This window comes from Protopterus annectens, chromosome 5.part1 (assembly GCF_019279795.1).
Source record: "Protopterus annectens isolate FY-2018-M chromosome 5.part1, PAN1.0, whole genome shotgun sequence".
NCBI classification, from domain to species: domain Eukaryota; kingdom Metazoa; phylum Chordata; order Ceratodontiformes; family Protopteridae; genus Protopterus; species Protopterus annectens.
Window position 1 is genome coordinate 732976682 of NC_056736.1, and position 27576 is coordinate 733004257.

Below are 27576 nucleotides of genomic sequence, written 5' to 3' on the forward strand. Positions count from 1 at the left end.
ATGAATATCCAGGATTATACACAGGCCATTAACAACATGTTATCAGATTACAGGTGTTATGAAGAAACAACGGAAGACAAAATTCAGAAATGCTTCATGAACATCAATACTATTCTCTGATTTATTAAGCCAAGGAGATTTATATTAAGAAATGTACATCTTTATGCAAGTAGAATTGCCCAAAATGGCAAGACTTTTTGGGATTCCAAAAGTGCATAAAAAACATACTAAACCTCCATTCAGACCAGTAGTGGCTGCGGACCACTACAAAACAGAACCTATTTCCATCCTTCTTGATTATGTACTTAATCCTGTTCTACAAGCTTCTGAATACTGTGTAAGGGATTCCTGGCATCTGCTCGAACTACTTCAAGAAATTCAAGAGTTGGAAGAAGGACATTTTTTTGCTTCACTTGATATGGTTTCCTTGTATACCTGCAGTGATCAACACAGCGACATTGAATTTGATTGGGAATATTTGGCCTGTTTCACTAATTTTAACAACCGTCTCATCTACACTGTGTACACGCTTCTTGACATCATCCCGGAAATCATTCTTTTTCTGTTTTTCTGGAAGGTTGTATAAACAAAAAAAAAACAGGGGTTGTGATGGGGGTGAGAGTAGCCCTGTCTCTGCTAACTTGGTCATGGCACTTTGGGAGCAGAAACATTTAAAACTTCACCCTTTGTTTTCAAACATTCATTTCTATAGTAGATATATAGATGATTTGTTTTTGTATGGAAGGGCTCGGTGGAAGAGTTTGAACAACTAATATCTTTTTTAAGCAACAGTACATCTTTTTTGGAGTTCACTAAAAGAGAATTTGGAGAAACCATCAATTTTTTGGACATCACCTTGACTTTTGTTGATGAAGAACAAGTCAGTCAAGAGTAGCATATATAGGAAGAACACTTTTATCAACCAGTACTTACACAAACAAAGTCTCCAGCCACAACATATGAAAAAAGGAGTTGTAGAGGGACAAGTTTTTTGATTAAGTAGGTTGACCAGTGACGATCTTTCTTTTCAAAATGTATCAGTCACTTTAAGAAGTTCTTTTTTGCCAGAGGCTACAATTTGGATTGCTTGTTCAAGATTCGGCAAGAAGTCTCATTGCTTAGATCCACTACAGCTAAACCAATCCTTAGGAAGACTAGAGGTGATGATTTATTGGCTGTGAAAACCACACCTACCAGCATGGAATCAAACATGATTGGTTACAGAAGAGCCTTCCTCCTTCCAATCATGATTGATATGTGTATTATTAGAAATGTTCTGAATGAAAATTGGAAAATAACTTTGGGGAATTTTCACTTAACTAATTCATTGGGACAGCACCCCCTTTTACTTATAAAAGAATCTATAATATCAAAACATTGTTTGAATGAGGTTTTTCTACAGAACTTTCAAGTAATGGCACTTTGGTCACTTTCAACTGCTGAAAGTGAAAACAATGTCATTTTATTAACAACTCCTTCAGTGTACACATCAGTGCATGGAACACTATGATCCGCGCTAAAGGCAGATATGATTGTCAAACACAAAGGCTGGCTTGCCTTGCAACCTATGAATCGTGTCTGTGCTTTTATGTATGGAAGAAACTAAATTGCAGAATATTCTAGTGATTAAGAACAAGGGGGTAAATTAGGCACTGGCAAAACATTCTATTACATGCCAATCATTTAAGAAATGTAGCCTTTTTGTTTTAGATGCTGTCAGTTTACAGGGAACTACAAAGTGCAATTTGAATGATGAGAATCTATTTGGCAAATATTGGCCAAAACATTATGCACCCCTATAGTGCCTTTTTTAGGCATTGCCAAACAGACGAACCTTCCAACATAGCAAAAGCTACTCAGGACAAGATAAAGGTGTTACTGCTCAGTGCTAGGAGCCTCATCAAGAAACTGCACTCTGTAGAAGCTCTCTTTACTGTGCAGAATGCTGACATCTATGTAAATACTGAAACATGGATCAAAGCCATGGAAAGCACTCCATCAGTGCATGGTTATAATGCCTTTCATATATTCTGATCACCCACTGAACATAAAAGAGAAAAACTTGGTGGTGTATCTATCTATATAAAGGATAAGCACACCTCAAGACTTGTCAAACAATATAACATGCTTGAGCTACTCCATGTCCCACTAACCATGGGAAAAATCCATTACCATATTCTTGCAATGTACAGGTCTCCCACCATGAACCAGGAAGCCCCCATACATCATAGCTGAAGTTACTTGAATCACTCACCATCCAGCCCAATGCCATACTCAAGGGTAATTTTAACTACCTCTCCATTAACTGGGAGGCATACATGACTCCTAACATGCAGGCCCAAAGATTTCTTGACTTTGTAAACTCAAATGCACTAGAGAAGCTAATCTGCATTCCCACTAGGGGATCAAATATCCTAAATCTGGTAATCACAAATATGGGAGAGTGCTGCCCCCCACACACAAACAAGTGTGATGTTGTCACTGCTAAGATCAGATCACAAAGTGGTCTCTCTTGAAATAAACACAAAACTAGACCCCACACCTAACCCTAAAAACTTTAAGAACTTCTCTAACATAAACTATGTACTATTAAGTGATGGCATAGTTAGTTTCCAAGCTCTTCAAAATCCAGAAAACACAGAAGCCTATGCAGAGGCATACACAAAAATCCGGTGTGATCATATAAACAACTGCATAGAAATGGTGGTACCAGACAGAAATACACCCAGGTCAAACTGCAAAATCAAACCAGCCTGGTGGACCCCTGGTATTAATAGGTTGCACAACAAAAGAAAAAAATTCCTGTTGAGAAGTAAGCGAGAATGTGTACAACAGAGCAAAACATCTCTCATTAGTCTAAACAAGTGAATTAGGGAACTAGTCAGATCTCTGAAAACAGACTTTGAGATAAAAATAGCCCCTAAAAGCTAAAGATAGCCATAAGGCATTTTTCAGTTATGTTCGCAGTCTTAAGGGCAACATTCAACAAAGTGCAGAATTAGTTGTAGATGGCATCACCTATACTCAAGCAGAAGATATAGCAAATCTGCTTGCTGATAAATTCAGTTCAAAGTTCACCTCCCCATCACCCCCTGTTCTCCCTAAGAAATATGTTCCACCACTCCAATGCAGATTATCACCAAAGAACAGATTGCCATTGTGCTCTGTACAGTTAAAAACATGGCTTCAGTGGTGCCCAATGATATAGCAGGTTGCCTCTTAAACAGCTTAAATCAGGACATATCAGGCCGATTAGGATCTCTGTTTAACCACAGCCTCCAAATTGGCTTTGTCACGATAGAGTGAAGGATAGCAACAGTCATCCCTCTGCATATAGGAGCACCATAAACTGACCTGGGAAATTACAGATCCATAAGCTTGACTAGCCTTATATGTAAGACCATAGAAAGCCTAATCATGGACCTGATAAATAATGACATAGAAAACCTCCAAACAGTGGACCTGACCCAATTCAGCTTTGTCAACGGGAGGTCATGCCTACTAAATCTAGTGGACTTTGAGAAAGTTAGTAATTCCATGGATGTGGATAAAACAGTGCATACTGCCTACCCCCACCTGGCTAAGGCATTTAACACAATTTCCCACTCAGGTATTATAAATAAAATTATAAAACTGGGCATAAATCCCCACATCACCATATGGACAGCCATTTGGTTCATGGACAAGAAACAAGTGGTTAAAGCGGGTGAATTCAGATCCAGCAAAAGGCCACTTACTAGTGGTGTGCCATGGAGCTCAGTGCTGGGACCACTCCTGTTCAGAATATACTTCTCTGGAGTCAAAGGTAATGTGGACAGCTTCTGGATGACAAAGTTTGCTGACGACTGCAAACAAGGTCAATCATTAAATCTCCCAACATTGCAGAAATCCTTCAGGAGAGTCTAAATCAAACAAAGGATTAGTGCCACAGCCATGGCCTAAAACAAAATGTGAAAAAGTGCATTATCATACCCTTTGGAGGTCAAATATCCTTGCAAATTACAACATTAACAGCACCCCCCCTAAGTGTAGAGTCAGAGGTGAGATAGTAGCCTGAACCTTGACTGCCATGTGTCCATAGTAGTGAGGAAGACCTTCTGTATGGCACAGCTTATAAGTAAAGGTATGGTATCCAGATCCAAGGAAGTTATAGTCCCGCTGTACTCAGCCTTCATTAGATCAATAATTTTGTACAATGTGCCAGCTGGCATGCACTTAACTAGGCACTTTCAGCAGATGTAGCAACCTCAGAAATTCCTCACTAAGCAAATACAGGGTGTAAACAACATGTCCTATGTGGATAGACTAAAAACACTATCCCTTTACTCTGTCTCCTACCAACTATTAAAGGGGGACCTGTGTCTAACCTACAAGGCACTCAGAAATCCAGCCCTGCTGCTATGCATCCGCAAGGTAAACAGAACAAGGGTCACCTGATCTAGGGGCTGAAACAATGAATCAAAGAAAACATGCAAAAGAGACAGATTTGTGTCTCAGAAATTACCCCTTCTTTGGAACAGGCTTCCTAATCATGTTAAACAGAGTCCTTCCCTGGCGTCTTCTAATGCAGTTTGGCTCAATGGATGAGGAATCACAAATTCACACTTGTGATAGTGCCTATGTCTGAAATTATTTGTTAGTTTGTCTTTTACAAAAGAACACAGTGTTGCTTTTTTATTTACTCTGAAAGAAATATGCAAAATAAATCAGTGTTAATACACAAACCAAAAAAATCAGATTAGTTTTCACTGTTTGATTGTGTATATCATACCAAGCTAGCATTTAACTTGAATGGCTAGATTTCTCACTAAATCCTTATTTATCTATCTTATAAATTTATGGTCTCTTTCAAAATAAAATTGTGATCGAACATTCCCTTAGAGCCGTCCAAAGTCTGATGTCTTTGTGTATTTCATGTTCATAGGTTGGTACTAGGCTATCGGCCCTAGAGCCTATACAAGCCTAGCCTTAACAATTCCCTGGCTATTTCTTCCCACAGTATTTACTTCCCTGGACCCCTGTCTAGCAGGGCAACTGACATGATCCCCAGGGTGAATTTCCTATCTCCCATCAAGTCATCAAAGTTCCTTTTGAAGAGGGCCAAAGAGGTGCTCTGCTTGACATGTATGGGCAGTCTATTCCAGAGTCTGGGGAGTCTCTGGGCCAGGCACCTATCCCTCCAGCATGCTTTGTTCATTGTGATGACAAGGTTTAGATTCCTGGAGCGTGTGTCTCTGAGGGATTGGGATTTCTTTAAGTGTAGCATGTCCAACAGCTCTGGGTTTGACATGGCCTTGTATGTTAAGCAGAGATCGCCTCTGAGTAGACGAGATGCGACAGATTATAGTTGGAGTTTTTTTAGATGGTCAGCATAGGGCATCTGCTTTAGGCCTGTGATTCTGCGTGAATGGGCGTACCTTCATTGAAAGTTGTGTGACAGAGCTGGCAACTCGGCATGTAAAAATCTACTGCCAATCATTAGCAGACCGGAGTTCTGCTGTGGCGACTCCTAACTGGGAAAAGCTGAAAGACTCCATTTCTGTGGCCTTTCCAGTTGTTGCAGATGTCTTGAGAGGTACATACCAAACAGGGTGTTGTATTCTATAATGGGTCTATTGAGGGTTGAGTACAGTGGGACAATGACCTCCTTTTTTCTGGATGAAAAGCTCTTAGTGATGAGGTGTGCCACATAGAAGGATTTCCTGACTGTTGCGGTGATGTGGTTATTGAAGGTGAGACCACTGTCCACCCGTGTCCCTAGTCTCTTATCACACTTTCAGTGTTTAGTGTACTGCCACCTATGTGGTAATTCATGGGCACATAATAATGTGATTTGACATGGAAAATGGCTTGTACTGGAGTGGGACTCGAACCGGGAATGACTGCTCTTAAGGCAAAGGCTCTGCCCACTACACTATTGCTGTCAATTGTGAATCTTAAATTCCAGATTAAAACATTGCTAAATTTGTTTGCAAAATATAAATTCTTGCTTATAAAAAAACTCAGAAGTGTTTTAACTTGTATACCGCAGAGACTCCCTTTATTTGTGTTTTGTTGTCAGGGTTTCCCTTACCTTTGTGTTTTGTTGTCAGGGTTTCCCTTACCTATGTGTTTTATTGTCAGGGTTTACCTTACCTTTGTGTTTTGTTGTCAGGGTTTACCTTAACAAACAGAGTCAATTTTTTAGATGACAGCGATATAGAAAAGCTGAAAGAAAGTAATTACCGTAGAGGAATATAGAGATGTAAAGTGGGAGAATAAATGGGACCAAAATAACAGGACAAATAAGTTCTAGAGCAGAAATACAACATTTGTACATATTTTACAATCGTGAATATGGCAGTAACTTGATCACCAGTTATTTACAGCAAGGTAGGTTGGGGCAACATGACCACTGGTGTGTGTGTGTGTGTGTGTGTGTGTGTGTGTGTGTGTGTGTGTGTGTGTGTGTGTGTGTGTGTGTGTGTTGGGGGCAGTTTATAAATGAGTGATTGCACTACCAGTCTGTTGTTGTGTCTTTTGGCTTTTCCCGGTTAGGGGTCGCCACAGTGGAACTCCGGTCCGCTAATGATTGGCAATAGATTTTTACATGCCGAGTTGCCAGCTCTGACACACAACCTTCAACGAAGGTACGCCCATTCACGCATGTCTCCACACAGAAGACGCTTTAGCTGAGAATCGAACAGGACAGCGTCTTACTGTGAGGCGACTACCAGTCTACTTTCCATATATCTATCTATCTATCTATCTATCTATCTATCTATCTATCTATATGTGAATGAGAATATCTGCAGACTCATTGAAGCTCGAATTATTCTAGCCAGTGTGTCATAAAATGAAAGCAAGTAATTACTGGATTTTGTCCACCACTGCACTAACCTGTGCTGTTTAGGGTTACCACCTGTCCCACTTTGTGAGGGACAGTCCCTCTTTGGGCAGTTGTGTCCTGACAAAAAATTGTAAAAATGGCAAATGTCCTGAGATTTTAGGACAAAATTATTTCCTATATTTTATGTAATAGTTGCATAAAATATTTATTCTGTATCTGTTGTGTCTTTCAGCTTTTCCCGGTTAGGGGTCGCTACAGCGGAACTCCGGTCCGCTAATGATTGGCAGTAGATTTTTATGTGCCGAGTTGCCAGCCCTGACGCACAACCTTCAACGAAGGTATGCCCATTCACACATGTCTCCAGACAGAAGACGCTCTAGCTGAGAATCGAACGGGACAACGTCTTACTGTCAGACGACAGCACTACCGCAGCACCACCACCGCAGTCCTAAATGTTATAAGAAACAGAATAAGCAACTAAAATGCTACAAGAATAAGCTTTTATTTAGGCAAAAAATTTAAGTTCTAACTTTTGTACTGACCGTGGGTATGTGTCGGCCTGTAAAATCTGATGTTTGTACCAAAAATGTCCCACTTTGCCCATTTGAAAAGGTGGCAACCCTACTGCTGTTTTGTAGTATAATAGAATAGGTGTACTTTTTTCACCATGCACACACCTGACCACCTCATAGAGTGAGAATTCTGCTCAAAGCCAAAAATAATGTGAAACAAACCTAAAATCGTGGACAGATTTTAAAAACTGCTCTTACAAATTTAGAAAGTTTCCAGAATGACAGGTTTTGTATCATCATGTATTTTTTGGGTGATATAAGTCTGAAATTTATAGACAAGTCTGAAACTCAAACATTTCTCGTTATTTATTTAGTTATAATTAATTAGAGGGATAGTGCACCAATTAAAGCCAGGCTCAGCTCTTTAGTGACTTTATTTAGTGACTTCAGGCTTCATTGATTTGCCAGAAAATCTCACATTTTACGAGGAACAGACCAAAAATATGACGGGAAAATTTTAGATATTCTATGAAATTTTGGGCAGTTGAAAGGTATGACTGTGCTTTTTAACACTTCTTCTTGCTTTTCCTTCGTTATTCCCAAGCAGCCAAGCTTATAGTTTCCCTAATCTGTGGGTGAGCACAAAGTTTTAGAAGGGTCTGAAAGAAAAATAATAAACATTTGCTTGGAAACATTATTGCTCCAAAAAAGAAACGAATCCTCCATCAATAGATAGAGGCATAGAGCTCCCCTCCCCCGTACTGCGGTTACACAGTGATGGGTATCTTCTGAAAAAATAGTAGTAATTCAGATGTGATCTCCCATTGTGACCACCACAAAAACAGAAAACGGCACCAGAGTCACTGTATTTGTTAAAACATACCAGAATGAGTTCGCAGACCAGGCGTTGGGCTGTCAGCAACCATATATTACACCTGTCCACTTATCCTCAGAGCTAGGGGTTTAATAATATATGATGCAACATATAATATGTGGAGGAGAAGTCAAAGTAATCATTTCCAACATTTTCTTTTTTTTTACGAAATACAAAGCTTGTTAAAAAACTGGAACTCTAAGTCACTGCATAGAATTCTGAATTTCCCATTCCACATCAAATAGGGATTCTTGGGGTTACTGCGGTAATGAAAAAAGTGCAGAGAATGAAGTCACAAAGCCTTCACTTGCTTTCACCTTTGTTTGCATGTCAAATCAAGTAAATGATCACACAGCTTTTATAGAAAAGCAGGATAAAAAGAGCGGAAAGTTGACTGTACCAGTATGTCCCTCCAGCTGACAGGGTAGTAGAACCCAGAAATGATATTTGTGTCCTTTAATAAGGCTGGATCTCCAGGGAGAGTGCAGGGAAGAGGCTGGTGTGAAGGGCTGCATTTCAATGAGGGAAGGGCCAATGCAAATAAGTGCAATATAGCAGAAGAAAGCAGCTGCAAACCAGACTCCCATCTCTAACAGGCAGCACACCACAAGACACAACAAAGGCATCCTGCTTTCTTTAGCAGCTACATCATCTGTAGCCTTAAATATTACTTAATAGTAGACAAAGTCGGAAGCTTCTGCACTTATAATATTCAGGATAAATTAGAGTATTCCTTGAGAAATCTTAGCCTGACAGACAAGGTAAGTTGTGATGCATCCCTGTACCGTTATTTTGTTTGAACATTGTTATAAAAGCTTTTCTTCCAGTTGTAGCAGTCTACTGGGTTGTTTTAGTTTGTATTATTTATAAATCAACGTTATGAGACTCCATTTTATATATTTCTATTCTTGCTACTGTGTGTTGGGGGAGGGGAAATCTTAAAACTACTCTTATGCTATCTGCAGACTACAATTCTTAATTGGCGAGTCTCTGCAACATTTTTCGCCTTGTTTTCCGTCAGACTAGCTAGCATTCGCACTTGCCACAATCACATAGTGCGCTTTATCAGCATGTTAACCGTCTGCATGTGTTATTTTCTGTTCATACTGAACAGCAGGTATAAATCAGTGCACCCTGGTAGCATTTCTTTGTATACATAGCTAACGTTATGAACTATGCCCATACGTATTTCAGTTGCAGCATCAAGGTATTAATATTTTATGCCCTTTATACTGAATCTACGTGCTCCTTCTAGGTATGCATTGAGCTTTCACACAAAAGGCCAAGCTTGTTACAATGTTGCTTTTCTAACACCTCGATCCCAGCCTTAACTGGGTTGCAGTTCCTTTGTATGTGCCATATAAGAACGTGAATATAATATTCCAGGTTGGCGATGTTGGGCTGTATAAGGCGTAATTAGCACTCACACTGTATACTGGATGCGTTTTACACTCAGCTAAAATTCGAACCGACTTTTTTCCATTTTCCTCTCTTTTCTAGTGGATGAAATCGTGTTAGAACTTAATTAATTCACACAGTGCAGACAGCTGGCATTAAACACAAAACTGACAATATTGCTGTCCTAGAATAAAGGTATTCGCAAATTTGGCAGTACGTGAAAAAGGTTGAATTCATACTCCTGCTAACTTACGTTTTAAATATCATGGGCCTGCTATGTGTGGTTGACTATTCAGCTCTGAGCCTTATCTTAGAAAGTACAGTATTTGCTGACCTGCATGTACAATGCCTCCAGTGTGTGTGTGTGTGTGTGTGTGTGTGTGTGTGTGCGTGCGTGCGTGTGTGTGTGTGTGTGTGTGTGTGTAAATGTACGAACTACCTTTGTGTAAGCTTAACACAAGCCTGTTTGTAGAAATCTGGTAGGTGGAAAAATGACCTTACTGCTTTCAGGTGTGAATAAGGATGTGCGGAAATAGGAAGTTGAGCAATTCTTGGACCAGTATTGGTTATAGATTATTAAAGCACATTGACTGGTATAATTTAAAATTGAAACTTCAGTTAATAATATAGAAAACCAAAATGTGAAACGGGACTTTGCACATCTTACTGGTAATTGTACAAGGGGAAAGCAGCACATAGCTTAGAAAACAGAATGAGCTGTGATGTGCATATCTTTCTAACCTGCTTTTTGAATAAAAATATTGAAATAGAAAATGCTGTCCAGAACCAAGGACATAAGACTTGATTTTCAAGCTATTATACTTTGCCATATTGTTTCTATGTGTGTGCGTGTGTGTGTGTGTGTGTGTGTGTATATGTGTGTGTGTGTGTGTGTGTGTGTGTGTGTGTGTGTATTTGAACATTTACTCATTTTCTGAAAACTCAATAAAGCAAATGCCAGTGTTCATGAATGACTGAAGTGTTAGCCTGTTACTCAGACCCACATAGTACTGAAGCAGATGCTATGGGTCTAAAACCCACATTGGTGTCATATTGTCAGTCACAACATGCATACACAGATTGTATGCAACTTGTAAAGTAGTTTAGGGATATGTATCCCGTTTCAAGCAATGTATGTAAAGAAATGCTGTTGTTGCTTATTTTAATGATTCGGCCTGTCTTTTTTTGATACTTCAAAACTGCTTCATTCTTTGTACTCATCCTTTTATAGGTTTTCTTTTTTTGTCTCTTCCTGGGACAATAAACATTCATAACTATGCTAGAGTTACTATTTGTGCTAAATGCAAGGTTACACAAAGATTGCTGACAAACCGATGTTAAAATGTTTTTAAATGATAATACTTAAAGACAGGAAACTAAACTCTTAACTACATTTTAAGTAGCTTCTGATGGATTAAGCTTGTTGCACTTTAGATAAGTAGTTTTAGTAGTGCCTTGCAGCAGTTTTGATTTTTTAGTACCCGTTATGAAAACAAGGGGGTCACAGATACTTCTAGCTGTCAGCTTGTTGCTAAAAAAAATGGGAACAAAGCCAAAAGTAGTTAGGGACACTTTTTTACACATTGGTATTGCCTAGTTAGACTCGTGATAAAATAATTGTATCTGTGTTGCCATGCATTTTCTGGAGAAATAGAAGCCTTTAAATGTAATGCCTGGCTCTGCATACTTACTGTAATTGTTATTATTCTGTCAAATGCATTGATGTTTTAGGAGGGATAGAGGAAAATCACAAAATTTGCTACAATTAGGAGGAGTTGAGAGTTCTGCTTGTACATGCATTGTGTTTGCAGTAGATATACCTAAGTACCACTTTTTATATTGTAGGCATTTGCAAGGCACATAATCTTGTACGTTTGCCCCTAATCCCCCCTACCACCCTCTCCCACTCCCTTAGCAAGGCAGCTGCAATTAATTTGCTTGATATTGATTAATGTGTTTGGGTGTGCACCTATGAGCCTCTTGTTTTTATAGCAGGTGCCAAAAAATCAAAAATGCAGCAAGGTGCTCCTAAAACAAAGTCCCTAAAGTGCAACAAGCTTAATTCCACCAGAAACCACTTAAAATACAGTTATACTTTGTGTTTTCCATTGGGGGGGGGGGCTACTACAAGCACTAGTGTGCTGTATGCTCACAGACTACACTTGGTCTTTGCCACTTGCTGGAATAGGCAAGTGCTCAAACTCCCACTAACTCGATCTCCCATAACAGCTTAGCTCCCATAGCCCTACCAAATCCCCAACTCTAAAATTCCCTTCCCCCTCTTAACCTTAAAGCTCCCTTCCTACTTCCTAAACCTAAACCCTGCTCCTCCTCCCTAATCCTAAGACGTCCTTCTCAGTCTCTAAGGCCCCCTTCTTGCCCCATAATCCTAAGACACCATTCTCACTCCCTAACCTTAACATTCCCTTCTTGCTCCCTAAACCTAAATTCCATACCTGTCCCTTAAACTTAACCCCCTCTCCCATCCCCTAAACCTAAAACTCCCTTCCTCACTGGTGCACAGATCCCCATCCCACTCCCTCCCACTCCCTCACAAGGGCAATGGCCTTGAATAATGTGTTTGAGTAAGTACCTATGAACTCATATTCCAGTTCAGACACAAGCAGCAGCTTATCCAAGCTGTAAGACTCTCGAGTCCCTGGGCTCAAGTGAGTGGGTTAAAAGCACTTAGAACTCGAGTGCTTGTAGAACACCCTGACTTAGAACATACCTACAAACTCATGGGCTCACTGTGACCATATGTAATCTAGGCTCAGTGTAGTTGCTTGTGGGATAGCATCTGCTTCCTTCTTGCAGTCAGAGAAGTAGCAGTAACATTCTACCTCCTACCAGTAATTAGTCTGTTGTCCAGTTTATACCTCTGCCAATAGCCCACTGTGAGCATTGGGCTATGGTCAGAGTTTTACGTCTTTTATGGTCATTTTGTTTTGAACATCCTCTTAGTAGTTGCTTACAATCGCTCAGTAGCCACAGTTAGTTTATGGTTTACTTTGTGGACAACGTTCTATGACAGATTGTTAGTGTTTGCCATCAAGACACTGGTATATTATAAAACTTTGTTAGAGTATACCCAGCTTGACCATTTGCCTACATTTAGACCAGTTCAGAAGCTTCTCCAATTCTTCAAAATATTGAGAATCATATGTATTTTTTTATCTTACGCTCCTGTCTCCTCAGCATTTTTTAATATGTGAGGTATAAACTGCAGAGCCTACATGGCAATTAATAATACCCTTTCCAAGCAGCTTATTTTGTTTCAGAAGTAACCGTTGAAAGCCTCACAGTGTCATCTTCGTGCTCCAGGGTTTCCACAAGGCAATGATGTACTGTGTATGTGCTGAGCACTTGTATAATACAACAACCTGTTTCAGGCATTGGGGTCAGTTTCTATACTATGGCAACCTGTTTCAGGTATCAGGGTCACTTTCTAAAATATGACAACCTGTATCAGGGTCATTTTCTATAATATGACAACTTTCTAAAATATGACAACCTGTATCAGGGTCATTTTTTTATAATATGACAACCTGCTTCAGGTATCAGGGTCACTTTCTGTGTGAGTTGTCTCCTTCAATGGCCTTGGCCATAAAGTAAAAGGGAGGGGAGTTTAGCATAATGGTTAAGATGTTTACTTCACAGACACAAGGTACAGGGTTTGATTTTCACCTTCGAAAAATAAATTGAGTTGGTTCAAAATTTCCCACAATAGCAACTGCCCTATTACTTACCTATGTATTTTGAGTTGGAGGTTGGTATAATGGTTAAAGCGATTACCTCAGAGCCACAAAACACAGGGTTTGATTTTCACCTTTGAGGGAAATTGACTAGGCTTAAAATGGCCCACCAGAGCAGCCAGCCTAGTACTTACCTGTAAACCTCTAAAATTTGGATATTGTCATTTATGCAATTCCATTAGATGTGGGCATTTTCCTTGCCTAGTATAATGATGACATTGTAGTACTGTAGCAGATATTTTGATCCTTCCCAACAAAAAACAACACCTTCCATGGGGTGGTCATACATTGTTTACTGCACCTTTAAATTATAATTTTGCCTTATTCTTAAATCTAGGTGGCCATCTTGGTAAGCTGTGTCTGTAGGAGGCACATACCAAAAGATTGATGTAGGCACAAAATACATGCTTTTGTATACCTTTTTTACTAAACAGCAAAAGCTAACTGGACACAATTGATCCTTTTAAGGAGTGACTTGGGAGCACAGCCTGGCTCAGTCACACAGTTTGCAAGTGGAAATTTGTCAAATCCAAGACTATATAATGAAGCTCATTAACATCTCATGGCCTCAGTCCTCTGAGCTAAACTGCCAGACCCAGTTACCATATTACCATAATAAATCTAGCGGTAAATGTGTAATTGTAGTACTTCTACCTTCCTCAGGTACTAAAATGACAAAATGAATTATTGACACTAGAAGATGTAATGTGCTTCATGCAGGCCATGGGGACAAGCTAAGGCCAAAATGGCATTGTTTCTTAAGTAATGTAACATTGATCATTTGGTGAGTAGATCAGCAATCTAGAGAATTTGTTGATAAATTGGAAAAATTGTTGCAGTCAAGCCCTCCAATATAATTACAATATTAAATTTAATTGCTGAGTATAAATGAGAAGTGTTTCATTATGTTTTAAACCAAGCTAAGAACAGGGCTATATTTGGAATTGTTATATTATACACATTAAATATGTTTAAACAAGTTAGAACAATGTTACCAAAGTATTCGTAATATTTCTAAAAAAAAATTCCAATCAGCTGTGTATTTACAAGTGTTGTGTGTTTTTTTTATTTTTTTTTCAGGAACCTACTAGGATGTCTTTTGTAAAAGATATGGAGTTGGAGCACTTTGATGAAAGGGATAAAGCTCTACGATATGGCCGATCATCTCGGGTAAATGGTTTACCTAGTCCGACCCACAGTGCCCACTGTAGCTTTTACAGAACCCGCACTTTGCAAACACTAAGCTCTGAGAAAAAAGCAAAGAAGGTTAGATTCTACCGAAATGGAGACAGGTATTTCAAAGGAATTGTATACGCCATCTCTCCAGACCGGTTTCGGTCGTTTGAAGCACTGCTGGCTGATCTGACTCGAACTCTGTCTGATAATGTGAATCTACCACAGGGAGTAAGGACCATCTACACCATAGATGGTAACAGGAAGATAAGCAGCCTTGACACGCTGGTAGAAGGTTAGTATAAAACGTAACACTGAGCTAAAATATGCAGCATTATCAAAATCTGCAGAATATGTCTTCATCTGTGTAATGTAAATAAGTGTATTTCAAGCAGATGATTAAATCACATGGACATGAAGCTGAAAATATATCATCGCCAAGTAAAATTATCCTTCCTCAGTACAAAAGTGGGCAAAGACAAATATCAAAATCTGTTTGCAGAGTTAGCATTATCGTCTTTCTATGCATGTTTTTTAAAAACAAAAAAACCCAAAAAAAACTCATCCAAAATTATTGTTTGATATGGTAAGATTTAATGTTATTCCAGTGTGACTCATAATCATGGTTTATCCTTTTAATCTATTAGTCTCCTATAAAAGACAGAGTATTTATATTCTGGAGCATTTCATGTTAACACAAAGTAACTAACTGTATCATACTCTCATACATCATGTCTATTTATTTATATTTCTTTTTGCATAATACTAGTCCATGTGTCTTTTTCCACTGGTGCTGCAATTTTGTATAAATGCTTCATTTTTGGTTAAGTATACTCCCTAACTCAATGTGGCCTCAGACACATCACTTTGAACTGTTTCTTACTGAAATTGGTACACCTTGTTTGCTGTAGCATAGACTAGATCCAGGCCTGCTGAATCTAGCTTTGTTTATATGCTTGTTGTTTGTTTGCTTGTTATTTCCCTGAAACGCTAATTCCACCTAAAACGCAGCTTTTCAGCGCTTCTGTGGATCCCTAGTGATATCTGCATTGCTTACTGTACTTATTTCCTTGTTTCACTTGAAAGAAAGTTAGTTTGTCGTTTTTGCATTTAGGTTACCTGTAACACATTGCATTTAAGTTACCTGGCACTTGCTCACTAAGTCAGCACTAAAAAATTAAAAGCACTACACCCTCACAAACTCCCCTTGAGTACCTTGTTCCCCATTGGCCCTTTTATTCAATTATAAAGGAATTCCCAATACTATTCTAGCATGTCCAAAGGTCAGTTGTCAATCTCCTCTCCGGTCCAACTGGTGAATCTGGGAGGCTTGAGGCAATGTTACAACTGCCTCATGTACACAGACAACCTTCTCCTCCTCCCAACAAATTCCAACACGTGAGAGATGCAACCATATAGCCAAACTGGAGGCTAAGCTCTCTCAACTCAGTACTGGCGTAACCAGTCAGGAGGAGAAGGAAACCACACTCACTACAATTCCAGTCTCACATAGACCTACCACGACAGCAAACCAAACACATAAACACACAAAAACATACTCGGAGGCTCTAAATAAAAATCTGCCTAAGCAGCAGAGACCTCCAAAGCAGACATCTAAGCAACTGCTACCCCAAAACAAAACACGTGCAACACATAGCTCACAAAGCCAGTGTGCCGAACAGTCACAGCCCTTAAGGCTAAACAACACACCTAATACACTTGTAATAGGTGACTCTATCATCAGGCACACTGACGTCCCGCTCACCAGGCTGAACAAGGAGAAGGTCACTGTGAGCTGCCTGTCGGGCGCTAGGATCCGCCACATAACACAAGCACTCAGGTCACTCCAAGGCAAGTACAAATATGACTCAGTCATTGTCCATGCTGGTGTGAATGACCTGAGACGTACCTCCCTGGACTACATGAAAAGAGACATAGAGGAGCTCTCTGAGCATGTAGCCCAGGCCGGTATGACCCTGACCTTGAGTAGCATCTTACCCTCACCAAGAATGATGCCACAATATGAAGACAAGATGATCAATTTCAACAATTGGCTTAAGTATTGGTGTCATTCAAAGGGGATCCAATGCCTGTCAGCCTGGGATGACATGCTCGACAAGCCACGATGCTTAGCTAGGGACAGCTTGCACCTGTCACCCCTGGGCTTTCGGATATTGGCAAAGGCTCTTGCTACCCCCATAGTGCCTTTTTTAGGCAAGGCTCAAAAGACAAAACAACCTCCATAGGTATCACAAGGGATAAGAAACTAAGAGTAATGCTACTCAACGGCAGAAGTCTAAACCTCAAGATGCACGCACTCGAAACTCTCCTTAGCATGGAGAACATCGATATCTGTGCAGTAACAGATACCTGGTTCAAGGCTCCCGAGAGCACCCCAGCACTACCAGGTTATACCTCATACCATGCTTTTCGGCCCCAAAACTTGGACCGAACCACAAAAGGATGGGGAGTATCAATATTCTTCAAAGATACCCACACCTCCAGGTTTGTGGCACAGCACGAAGCATCAGAGACTATCCATGTGCAACTAACAGTGGGTAAAACTGCCTTCCAGTTTATAGCCTGCTACAGACCACCCTCCCAAACCCAGGAACCCCACTCGGCCTTCCTGAGAACACTGGAAAATATGAAGGTCTCTCCAAACACCATTATATTGGGCAACTTTGACTGCCCAAACATAGACTGGGAGCATTACTCTAGCTCCAACACCCTAGCCCAAAGGTTCCTAGAATTTATAAACTCAAATGCTATGGAACAAATTGTTACCACTCCCACAAGAGGGGAAAACATACTGGACCTGATCTTCACCAACATGGGGACTCTATGCTCCAGACCAGAAGTGTATCCCTCACTGGTAAGATCAGACCATAAACTAATCTCACTGGATATTCACATCCCGACCCCAACCCCTGCCCAGAAAACCACAGTGAAAAACTTCTCTAAAGCAATTTTCACACTCCTCAAAACCGAGGTGGAATCCTTCAAAGCCCCCGGGCCTGTGGAAAATATGGCCCAGACCGCAGAATCCTTTATAAGCGCATTCTATGAACACCTTCAGGAATGCATGGATCATGCAATCCCAAATAAAACCAAGACCCAATCCTCCAAAGGCAGGCGTCCTGTCTGGTGGACCCCAGCCATAAACAAACTATACAATAGAAGGAGGAAGCTACTACATGATAGAGCAAAATCCCAAAAAGGGAAGGCATCTCTGATCAGTATTAGCAAAAAACTATGGGCACTCATAAAATTGTCTAAGGCCAGCTTCAAGAGAAAAATTGCACAGGACACTAAGGATAATCACAAGGCTTTCTTTAGTTATGTTAGGAACCTGGGTGGGAATTCCCAGATATGCTCAGAATTAGTCCAAAATGATAAAAAATACACCAAACCCACAGACATTGCCAACATCCTAGCTGACAGGTTCAGCGCAAAAATCTCCCCCCCAAAAGGGCAAATATCTATCCCAGCAGAGTGCTGCCCCCTGACATCTCAGATGCTCAGGTAAGAGCCGCCCTCTCCAAAGCAAAAAACACAGCATGAATGGGACCAGACGGTGTCCCGGGCTGCATCCTACATGAACTCCAAGAAGAGCTAAACCAAAACATAAAACTACTGTTCAATCTCAGCCTTACTACAGAATATGTACCCAAAGAGTGGCGTACAGCAACAGTGGTCCCTCTCCACAAAGGTGGTGCCTCAACGGATCCTGGAAACTATCGCCCCATAAGCCTGACTAGCTTGGTCTGCAAAGCTATGGAAAGGATCATCATGGACCTCATAAATAAAGATATTGGGGACCTACAGACACTGGACCCTGCCCAGTTCGGCTTTGTTAAGGGCAGATCCTGCCTCTTAAACCTGGTCGATTTTTTTGAAACAGTCACCAAGGCCATTGACGAGGGGAAGGTGGTCCATACAGCCTACCTGGACCTCGCAAAAACCTTCGATACAATGCCCCACTCGGGCATTATAGATAAGCTCACCAGCTTAAATATAAACCCCTATGTCACTAGATGGGTTGCAAACTGGCTCAAGGACAGAACCCACATGGTTAGAATTGCTGGAGCCACGTCAGACTCCAAACCAGTTACAAGTGGCGTCCCACAAGGCTTAGTCCTGGGACCTCTCTTGTTCGGTATATATTTCTCGGAGGTACAGGCCAACACAGAAGGACTGTGGCTGACCAAGTTCGCAGATGACTGCAAACTGGGCGCCATAATCGACTCTTCAGCTGACACAAGCATCCTCCAAAAGGGCCTCATAGAAACAGACAACTGGTGCCAGAGCCATGGCCTCAAGCTAAATGCCAAAAAGTGTATAGTCATCCCCTTTGGCAAAAACAAAGTGCCCACAAATTACCACATAGGTGGTAATCCATTAAGTACAGCAGAAGTAATTAGGGACCTGGGGACCCAAGTTGATAGCAATCTCTCATTTGACAACCACGTGGCCAAAGTGGTTAGAAAAAAGTTTTATATAGCCCACCTAATCATGAAGGGATTCACATCTAGATCAGGGGAGGTCATCATGCCACTTTACTCATCTCTCATCAAGCCCATAATTGAGCACAATGCCCCTTTTGGGATGTACCTTACCAGACACCTGCAGCAACTGGAAAGACCCCAAAAGTACCTCACCAAGAGGATCAAAGGGCTCAAACAGATGCCATATGCTGCCGGGTTAAAGAAACACCAGCTCTACTCAGTGGCATACTGCCTGCTCAGAGGCGATCTGTGCCTGACATATAAAGCCATGTCCAACCTGGAATTAATGGACATGGTGCACCTCAGAAAATCCAAATCCCATTGAGCTATGCGCTCGAGAGACTTGAACCTCAGCACTGAAATAAATAGGACATGCTGGAGGGACAGATTCATAACCCAGAGGCTCCCTTCACTCTGGAATAAAATCCCAGTCCAGGTTAGGCAGAGTCCCTCATTGACTCTCTTCAAGAGGAATCTTGATGAGTTGATGGGAGATCGTAGGTTTACCCTGGGTATCACTTCTGTGTCACTGTTAGACAGAGGCACAGTATACTAACCTCGAAAAAGGGCATAGCAAAATTAATTTAAAATGGGTGGAGAAAGCCAAACACACTCTGGCTAGGCTTATAAATGCCCTAGGGCAGATAGCCTAGTATGAACCTATGAACCTATGAACCTATGAACTTTGTGTATAGTTATGATTTTATGAACACATCATGCATTTTTAAAGTGATCAAAATCTATCTTGGACTCGTTGTGTTATTAAAGTGTTTTATCCACTCATACTCCAGCATTGCTCAGAGTCATTGTTGCTTTGTCAAGCAAAAGGATAGGATACCTTTTATTCCGATAGATAGAGATTTACATTACAACCTACTCAACCTTTAGGATTACTTGAGCCTCTTGGGGGAAGGTAATAAGTTTTAAGTACTAGGCAGAGTGCTTTAATACCCCTGTGTATAGGGAGACAGAGTATATCATTTCCCAGTGGCTAAAAGAGCCATTTAAAATACACCAATATGAGAAAAATTGGGTTAGTGCAAAGCTCAGATGCTTAAACTTATTAACTTAGATGAATAGGAAACCTCAGGTAACTGTTTGGAAAAACTGTTTTAGTCCAATAAAGGGTGTCACGTTGTCTGTGTGTTCTAATATTTTCTATCATTGGGATAACACATTTGTCCTTTTGTGTCTTGTCAGATGAAAAGGAAAATTTACCTGATGTTGTTTCACACAATGCTCTATCTGTCTATAGTCCTTACCTATTGTATGGAAAATATCTCAGACACTTGTTTGGCAGGATCCACTCAGGAGTTGTAAACTGAATCCGTTTGCTAGTAGAGTTTATTCAGATCGCTCAAACATTATGTCTTTTTTTTAATGTCTTTATAGGAACAGGAAGAATAGACTTTTGTCATTGTGACGCAAAAACGTGCATCAGAGTTATAACATAAATAATTTATGCATGGATGTCTGCATCTGTACGTGTATCTAAGTGCTGAGAAGGGGCTTGGAGAAACTAAAGCAAATGATAGAAATGTGTTATGGTAGTGAAATAAATAAATAGTGCATTGCTTCGTAAAAAAAGAAGGAAAAAAGTAACGGTGAGCAGAAATGCTAGCAACCACACAACTGACAGAGACTGACTTCCAGGTAGCTTTGTTAGATGACATAATCATAAACGAGCCAGGTCAGAAAATTGTAAAAAGGCAGAGGGGATCCATTTTTATAGAGGAAAATGCACAACTGTAGAAACATGGCTTTTTATCTGTCTGTGCAGACAGTTCACAACACTGTTGCCAGAGTTCATTAGGCAGTTCTTATGATCTCATGGCTGCAAAAATATGCATGAATGTGGTTCAGTAAATACAAATGCACTGTCACAAGATGTGCAGCAGATAACATTTGAAAATAGGAAAGGTGTAAGAGGAAGGGCACAGTCAAATGTTCACAGTACCCCAAAAAACAGGTATCATTTAAAGAGGAACATCTTTCCAAAAAGGTTGCTGATGCACAGTATGATCAAGAAGGTGATGAAGTTGGATTTATTTATTTTATTGTACTTTAATTTTTTGTATTTGCATTTGTTAATTGAGATAGTCTGGCTGGGCACAGCCCCTTTTCATCAGAGGTCTGAGGAAAAAAACTCCAGTGTACCTTACTAACATTAATAATGTAAGTCACAGCTTGTGAAAGATTTATAAAAAACATTTGACAGTAATGTTAAATAGGGTATGTAGGCATGACAAAAAGATCCAAGTCCGATGCACAGAATCCAACAGAAATACAGCGTGACTGTTGTTTGTATTACATGAGAAAAACAAGACCCACAAATAATTAGGCTAGCAACACTAACAAAGTGGTGAGTGGAATGAATATTCACTTGAGGGATAACTGGAATTAAACAGTGCTGTTTACTTACATGCAATTCGTAGAGTTTATATATAAATACACACACACACACACACATATATATATATATATATATATATATATATATATATATATATATATATATATGTAGATATATGGGTCTACTATATTTGGTCGAATTACATTCGGTCGAAAATGATTTCAGGCAGTTCACTTCACCGAAAATGCATTTCACTGAAAACCCATTTGGTCGAATTCCAGTTGGTCAAAAATGGAATATAGCCCCTGCTCCACTGTAGTGTGACCCTGGAGTGAGAATATGAAGTAAGGGGGGGTGTGGGGGGTAGCCCCCCACATAAATGCAGTGTATGCACTATTATATACATGTGTATCCATTAAAAATATATTGAAACATATAACGTCAGTCAAAACTAGCTGCAAAATGTGAGGGGCTATGCCCCCACACCCCCAATGTGGGGGCTGTGCCCCCCACCCCCCTAACTTTATATTCTCACTCCAGGGTCATACTGCAGTGAGGCAGTGGCTATATTCCAATTTTGACTAAATGGCATTTGACCAAATGTGCTTTTGATCAAATGAGCTTTCAATGAAGTGGGCTGCCTGAAATCATTTTCGACCAAATGTATTTCGACCAAAAGCAGTAGTCCCATGTGTGTGTGTGTGTGTGTGTGTGTGTGTGTGTGTGTGTGTGTATATATATATATATATATATATATATATGCGTGTGTGTGTGTGTCTCTGTCAATATCTACAGATATTATATTTAAATTATTTCTATTTATCTACTGGGCATACCACTCAACTTCTTAGAGCAAGAAATCTGGACAAAGCCATAAATAATGGGGGGGGGGGCAAAGACCCAAAAATAGAGACAATTTTTAAATATTGCTCTTACAAACTTAGAAGTTGATAGAATAAAAGGTTTAGCATTAGCATGAATTTTCTGAAGGGTATGAAGGCTGAAATGCAAATGTCTGTCATTATTTTCTGACTTCAATCTTCCATGATTTGCCAATGATTTCCTAGAAGACTATAATTTTGTGAAAAGTGGACCAAAAATATGAGCAGAAATCCGGACATTCTGTGAACATCTGTACAGTTGAGAGATAGTACTGAATGAAGAAAGCCAGGTTAAAGTGATTGCTTGGTATTGAGGTAGAGAATGGCGAGACATTGAGTGAATGACGACTAGGGTAGAATGTAGACGAGATAATATTAATATAAGGGTGTGTAAAGAAGAGGGGCAGTTACAGTTTAGTAATTATTAGTGTTGATAAAGAGGTGTGCATCACGGAAAATGGATGCAGACGCACAAGTGGGGATGGGGGTAGACCAAAGACTAGGATGAAGAAATAAGGATGAATAGGCAGACATTGGATAGGTGGCATTATGTAATGCTAGCTGGTTTTTAAATGAACCATTATAACTGCAGGGAGGATCAAACCTGTGCCAGTCTAACTTTAGTGTGGAACTGGGAACAAGTTTGAGGTGAACATGTTAGATGATCTAAAAGAAACGTAGTGTGAGAAGGCAGGAAAGAAGGTTGTTGGTTATTGGGGTACAAAGAACAGGGCATCTTGAATGCAAAATAAACATTTATTACCCTTTGTCAAAAGCATTCAGCAAGATATCTTTTTTGAGCATTTTGCAGTGTTATAGAAGGTCATTTTTTGCAAGCATAGAGACAAGAGACAGTTACTTCATGCAAGAGTGAAAAAAATAATGCATAGAACACAAATGAAGCCGTATAGAGAAAGCCTGGAGTATTTTAACAGATACACGTCAAGAGAAATATTCGAATAGCGTAAAAGGATCACCTGAGCTAAGTAGATTACTTCAGGAAACACGTACAAAAAAGGGAGACACAATTTGAAAATCTAAGGTAAATAGATCAGAGAAGCTTCAAGAAGGTATTTTTCCTACAGAAGGAGTGATGGGTGATTGAGAAAACTTTATTAGCAGGAGTAGGATGAAACCAGGTGTAGAATTTAAAAATGGATGAGGTAAACAGAAAAGGAATTCTTATAAGACATAAAAATAGACTGCATGTTGCATGTACTGTGCAGTATAGCAGGCTGGTAGAGAAACAGACAGAGAATGAGATGTAAGCAGTCCTTACTAGCCAGGAAATTCTGTTTTGTACAATATATGACAAATAACTGAGAACAGAAGGACATTATTTAAAGGGGAGCAGGACAGCTTGGGGCAATGCACAGAATTTAATTTTAAACAGAAGTGGTAATCGATATGTGGAATAGCATTTACTGACAAAGCTGGTGACTATCATGGTCAGATAATAAAGGCAACTGGTCAAGACGACCGAAAGAGCTGGCATCACAGTTCATTACAATATTCTTAGAATACATACCAGGAATACCAGCTGCAGCATGTGGAAATGTATACTTTTGCAGTGCACTGTACCTTGTACAATGTATACTTTTGCAGTGCACTGTACCTTGTACGAAGTGGAAAAACTCAAATGTTTCACAGTTTTAGGATTCACAGTTATAGTCCTCAAAATTCTGATATGTTCTACATGGAGCACACAAAGGCTTTCAACAAACTGATTATTACATTTTAAAGATATGTAGATTGAGTGAAGAAGAGCGTTTGAAAATATGGTAAGGCTCACGAATTGGTAGACTTGTCAAAGTGGGCAGCTTTTGCAATAAATTAGATTCTGGGTTATAATGAGCTGTGTTTATAATCTTATTAGGGAGTTGTAGCCATTAAAAGACATTAAGGGAAATTAGTGGTTAGGTACTGTTAGGCAAGTTATAGTCAAAACTGGTTATTTGATGCATAATTATGTAAACCTAAGTTACTTAACTTAACTTAAAGGCCAATATACTGTTAGTGAGAATATATTGCCCATAGAGAAGATTTTCTTGCATTTTGCTTCCTAAAAGTTGCTTGGCTTTTGCTGTTCATTTTTTCCAATGGTATTTTGGTCATTATATAGTCCCAGCTATGTTTAGAAGGTTGGATCTTTGATTTAAGGGAGTATGGGGAATGAAAAGCTCTGTTTTCAATTTGATGGCATCTGTCATTAAAGCAGAGTTTGTTAGCCATGTCTAAAGTGAGCTAAATGCATTATAGAGTTTGCTTTGTACTTTGGGAACTAATGAGGCTGGGACAGGACTGTAAAACTGTCAGCGCATTGGCAGAAGATGATAGTATGGCACAAAGCATCCAGGTTATTTACAAATATTGTAAACAGTTGAGACCTAGGAATTTGAGGGCTATAGAGCTCAGATATGAAAATGCATTATTCTATTTCGTTGTTTGCCCTTGATTGTCCAGATAACTTGTGAAATGGTCAGTATTTCTATTTTGTTTTATTTATCTAACATCTGTTGACCAGGAAAATCTGACTAGGACAGAATCTATTTTCAGTGAAGGCCTGGGGAGAAATGCTCCAAATACGTCTTTGGAATGTAGGAAGACACTGGAGTACATGGAAGAAACCCATGCGAATACAGAGAGGATATGCAGACTCTGCACAGAAGGTACTTCAGCCAAGAATTGAACTAGAGAACCTCTTGCTGTTAGGTGACAATAACTGTTGTACCACTGCACCTCCCTGTTGATAAATTCTTAACTGTGATCCCACATCTGAGACATAGATAGATAAAGCCTTGACTACAAATGTTTTATATAGTTTTCTCAGCCAGAGATGTTGTGGACCATCATTAATAAAGTATTGAAGGAATTTATTTTGGAGGGAAGAAGGGTAAAAGTTAAACAGGATAAATTGTTTCTCTCCATAGCTCATTGGGGATTAGTATTACCTGATTTGGAGGAATAATTTAGAGCCACACAATTAAGTATCATATATATAACTCAAACACAATTACGTTATCATATACATAACACAAAGACAATTAAGTATCATATACATAATTCAAACACAATTAAGTATCATATACATAACTCAAACAATTAATTATCATATACGTAAACAATTAAGCATCATATACATTAACATAATTAAGTATCATATATATAACTCAAACAATTAAGTATTGTATTCATAAATGCAATTAAGTATCATATACATAACTCAAACACAAGTATCATGCACATAACTCAAACACAATTAAGTATCATATACATAACTCAAGTAGAAGGTTACAGTTCAAAGTGGAAAGGAATGATGATGAAACTGGGGAGCTGGCAACGAGAGATAAAGAAAATGTAGAATTTTGGATGCTGGCCCCCTAAGGAGCACAACAACAACCATACAGAATATTATATTTATAAAGTAGAAGTTTGTTTGTCTTTTCGGCTTTTCCGGGTTAGGGGTTACCACAGCGGAACTCCGGTCCGCTAATGTTTGGCAGTCAATTTTTTTTTATGGTGCTGAGTTGCCAGCCTGACGCCCAACCTTCAGCAAAGGCACGTCCATTCATGCATGTCTTTCGGCGGCCACTCGACTGCAGGGAGGACATGCAGACTCCACACAGAAGGCACTCCAGCCGAGAATCGAACAGGAGAATCTCTTGCTGTGAGGTAACAACGCTACCGCTGTACCACCGAAGAAAGTATTATAATAACTAAGCCAACACTAGACTGGAGAAAGGAGATTTTATCATTAGGGATGACTGCAAGTAGGGGGTATAGAAAATAGTAAAGGAGGGGCTAGAACTTATTACAAAATTAGCAAATGAGTCGATGTATTAGGAGCAAATAACTGAGGAGGGAAAGGTAATGGAGTTGTATGAGGCCAAACAGACGGCTGGACTGCAGGTTAAAGACTTCCTTCCCTACCAGGGATTGATAACAGAGTATAGGCAAAGAGGAGGGGATAGGGGAGACCTAAGAGAAAGACCATCTCTGGTAGAGTTTTTTTGCTAAATCTGGAACAGATGTTGCTGCTAAAAAAGTGGTAATTAGTAGGGTATATAAAGTAATCCATAGTAACTATAAAAATCAATCGGAGGAGGTTAGGAAAGACTAGGAAGACAGACTGGAAAGACAATATACAAAGGAACAATGGAAGAACATCTGTATGGCTGCAAGTATGCAACAAAATCCAGAAGATTTAGGATTTTATGCATGGAAGCCTTTGTGTAGGTATTTCTATACCCCAAATAGACTTCATAGAATTTTTCTTCAGGTAGATAGCAAATTCTAGATGTGTGACAGGAAAGAAGAAGGTAATTGGGAGCTTTTTTTTTTTTGAATGTACTGAGTTACCAGATTTAAAAAATTCCCTACAGAGCACTTTGTCAGAAATGTTGGAGGAGCAAACAGTTGTAACTAAGGAAGCGATTCTTTTGAGCTGGGATAAAAGAACTGAATTGTATACACATACTAAGTTTAATGTTATTGGTTTCTAAAAAAGCAATTAATAGAAAATAGAAATCAAAATCTAAACTAACTATAACCGAGGAAGTATTGAATATTGTTAAGTGGATAACACAATTGGGGATCGTTAGAAAAGGGATGGAGGAAATTACCAAGAAATAAGTGGAATTTGCATGAGCAGGGGAAAAATGTTGATAAAAATGCCTTACTTCACAATTATGGGTGCTGGGGGTCATTAGCAATTGTGGTCTTCACAATTTAGAATGGGGAATAGAATAATTCAGGCTTTTACTATTAGAACAATGACCATGTACGTTATGACTGCCACTGTACCTAATTCTAACCTGCTAGATAAAGACAACTATAATTTTCTTGTGTAAGTAAAAACATTAAAGTTTAGTTATTTGCAGTACTCAAAACTAGCACTTGAGATTGTTAAAATATATATTTTGGAATAATTACTCATTGTTAGGTTTGCTGTCTCGTATTACTTAATTCAGCTTTCACAGTTTAAAATTTAATTCAGTGCTTGATGAAGGAACAATAGACCGTCTGTCAGCAACTACTTAAATGTTGTACTTGCATTGACATACTCCACTTAATACTTCGGTTTTACATTGCAAGCACATTTAACCGTTGGTTGTACTTGCCAAATTATCTGACTGTAATCTGCTATTCATTTTGTCTTAAAATTGATGATTGCTCAATTTTAGATATAATGTATGATGACAATAATAAACTTGTCAATAATAAAGTTTGAGATGAGCTGACTTTTGTTTCTGGCCAGGTTATGGCTAAGAAAGGTTCTTGGATCACACAATTT

General features: G+C 39.4%; 1 protein-coding gene across 5 annotated transcripts in view; it reads left to right on the forward strand.

The window, feature by feature from the left end:
* Positions 1–8691: 8691 nt before the first annotated feature.
* Positions 8692–27576, forward strand: part of DCLK1 (doublecortin like kinase 1) — a 2564464-nt gene continuing 2545579 nt past the window's right edge. For 2 of the 5 annotated variants that reach the window (XM_044073373.1, XM_044073375.1), the window contains exons 1-2: positions 8693–8976; positions 14449–14836. In XM_044073373.1, the coding sequence (XP_043929308.1) occupies positions 14461–14836 (376 nt within the window). In that variant the 5' untranslated portion in view covers positions 8693–8976; positions 14449–14460. Of the gene's footprint in view, positions 8977–14448; positions 14837–27576 lie in introns of all 5 variants that reach the window. The other 3 variants (XM_044073374.1, XM_044073372.1, XM_044073371.1) reach the window with 3 other exon arrangements.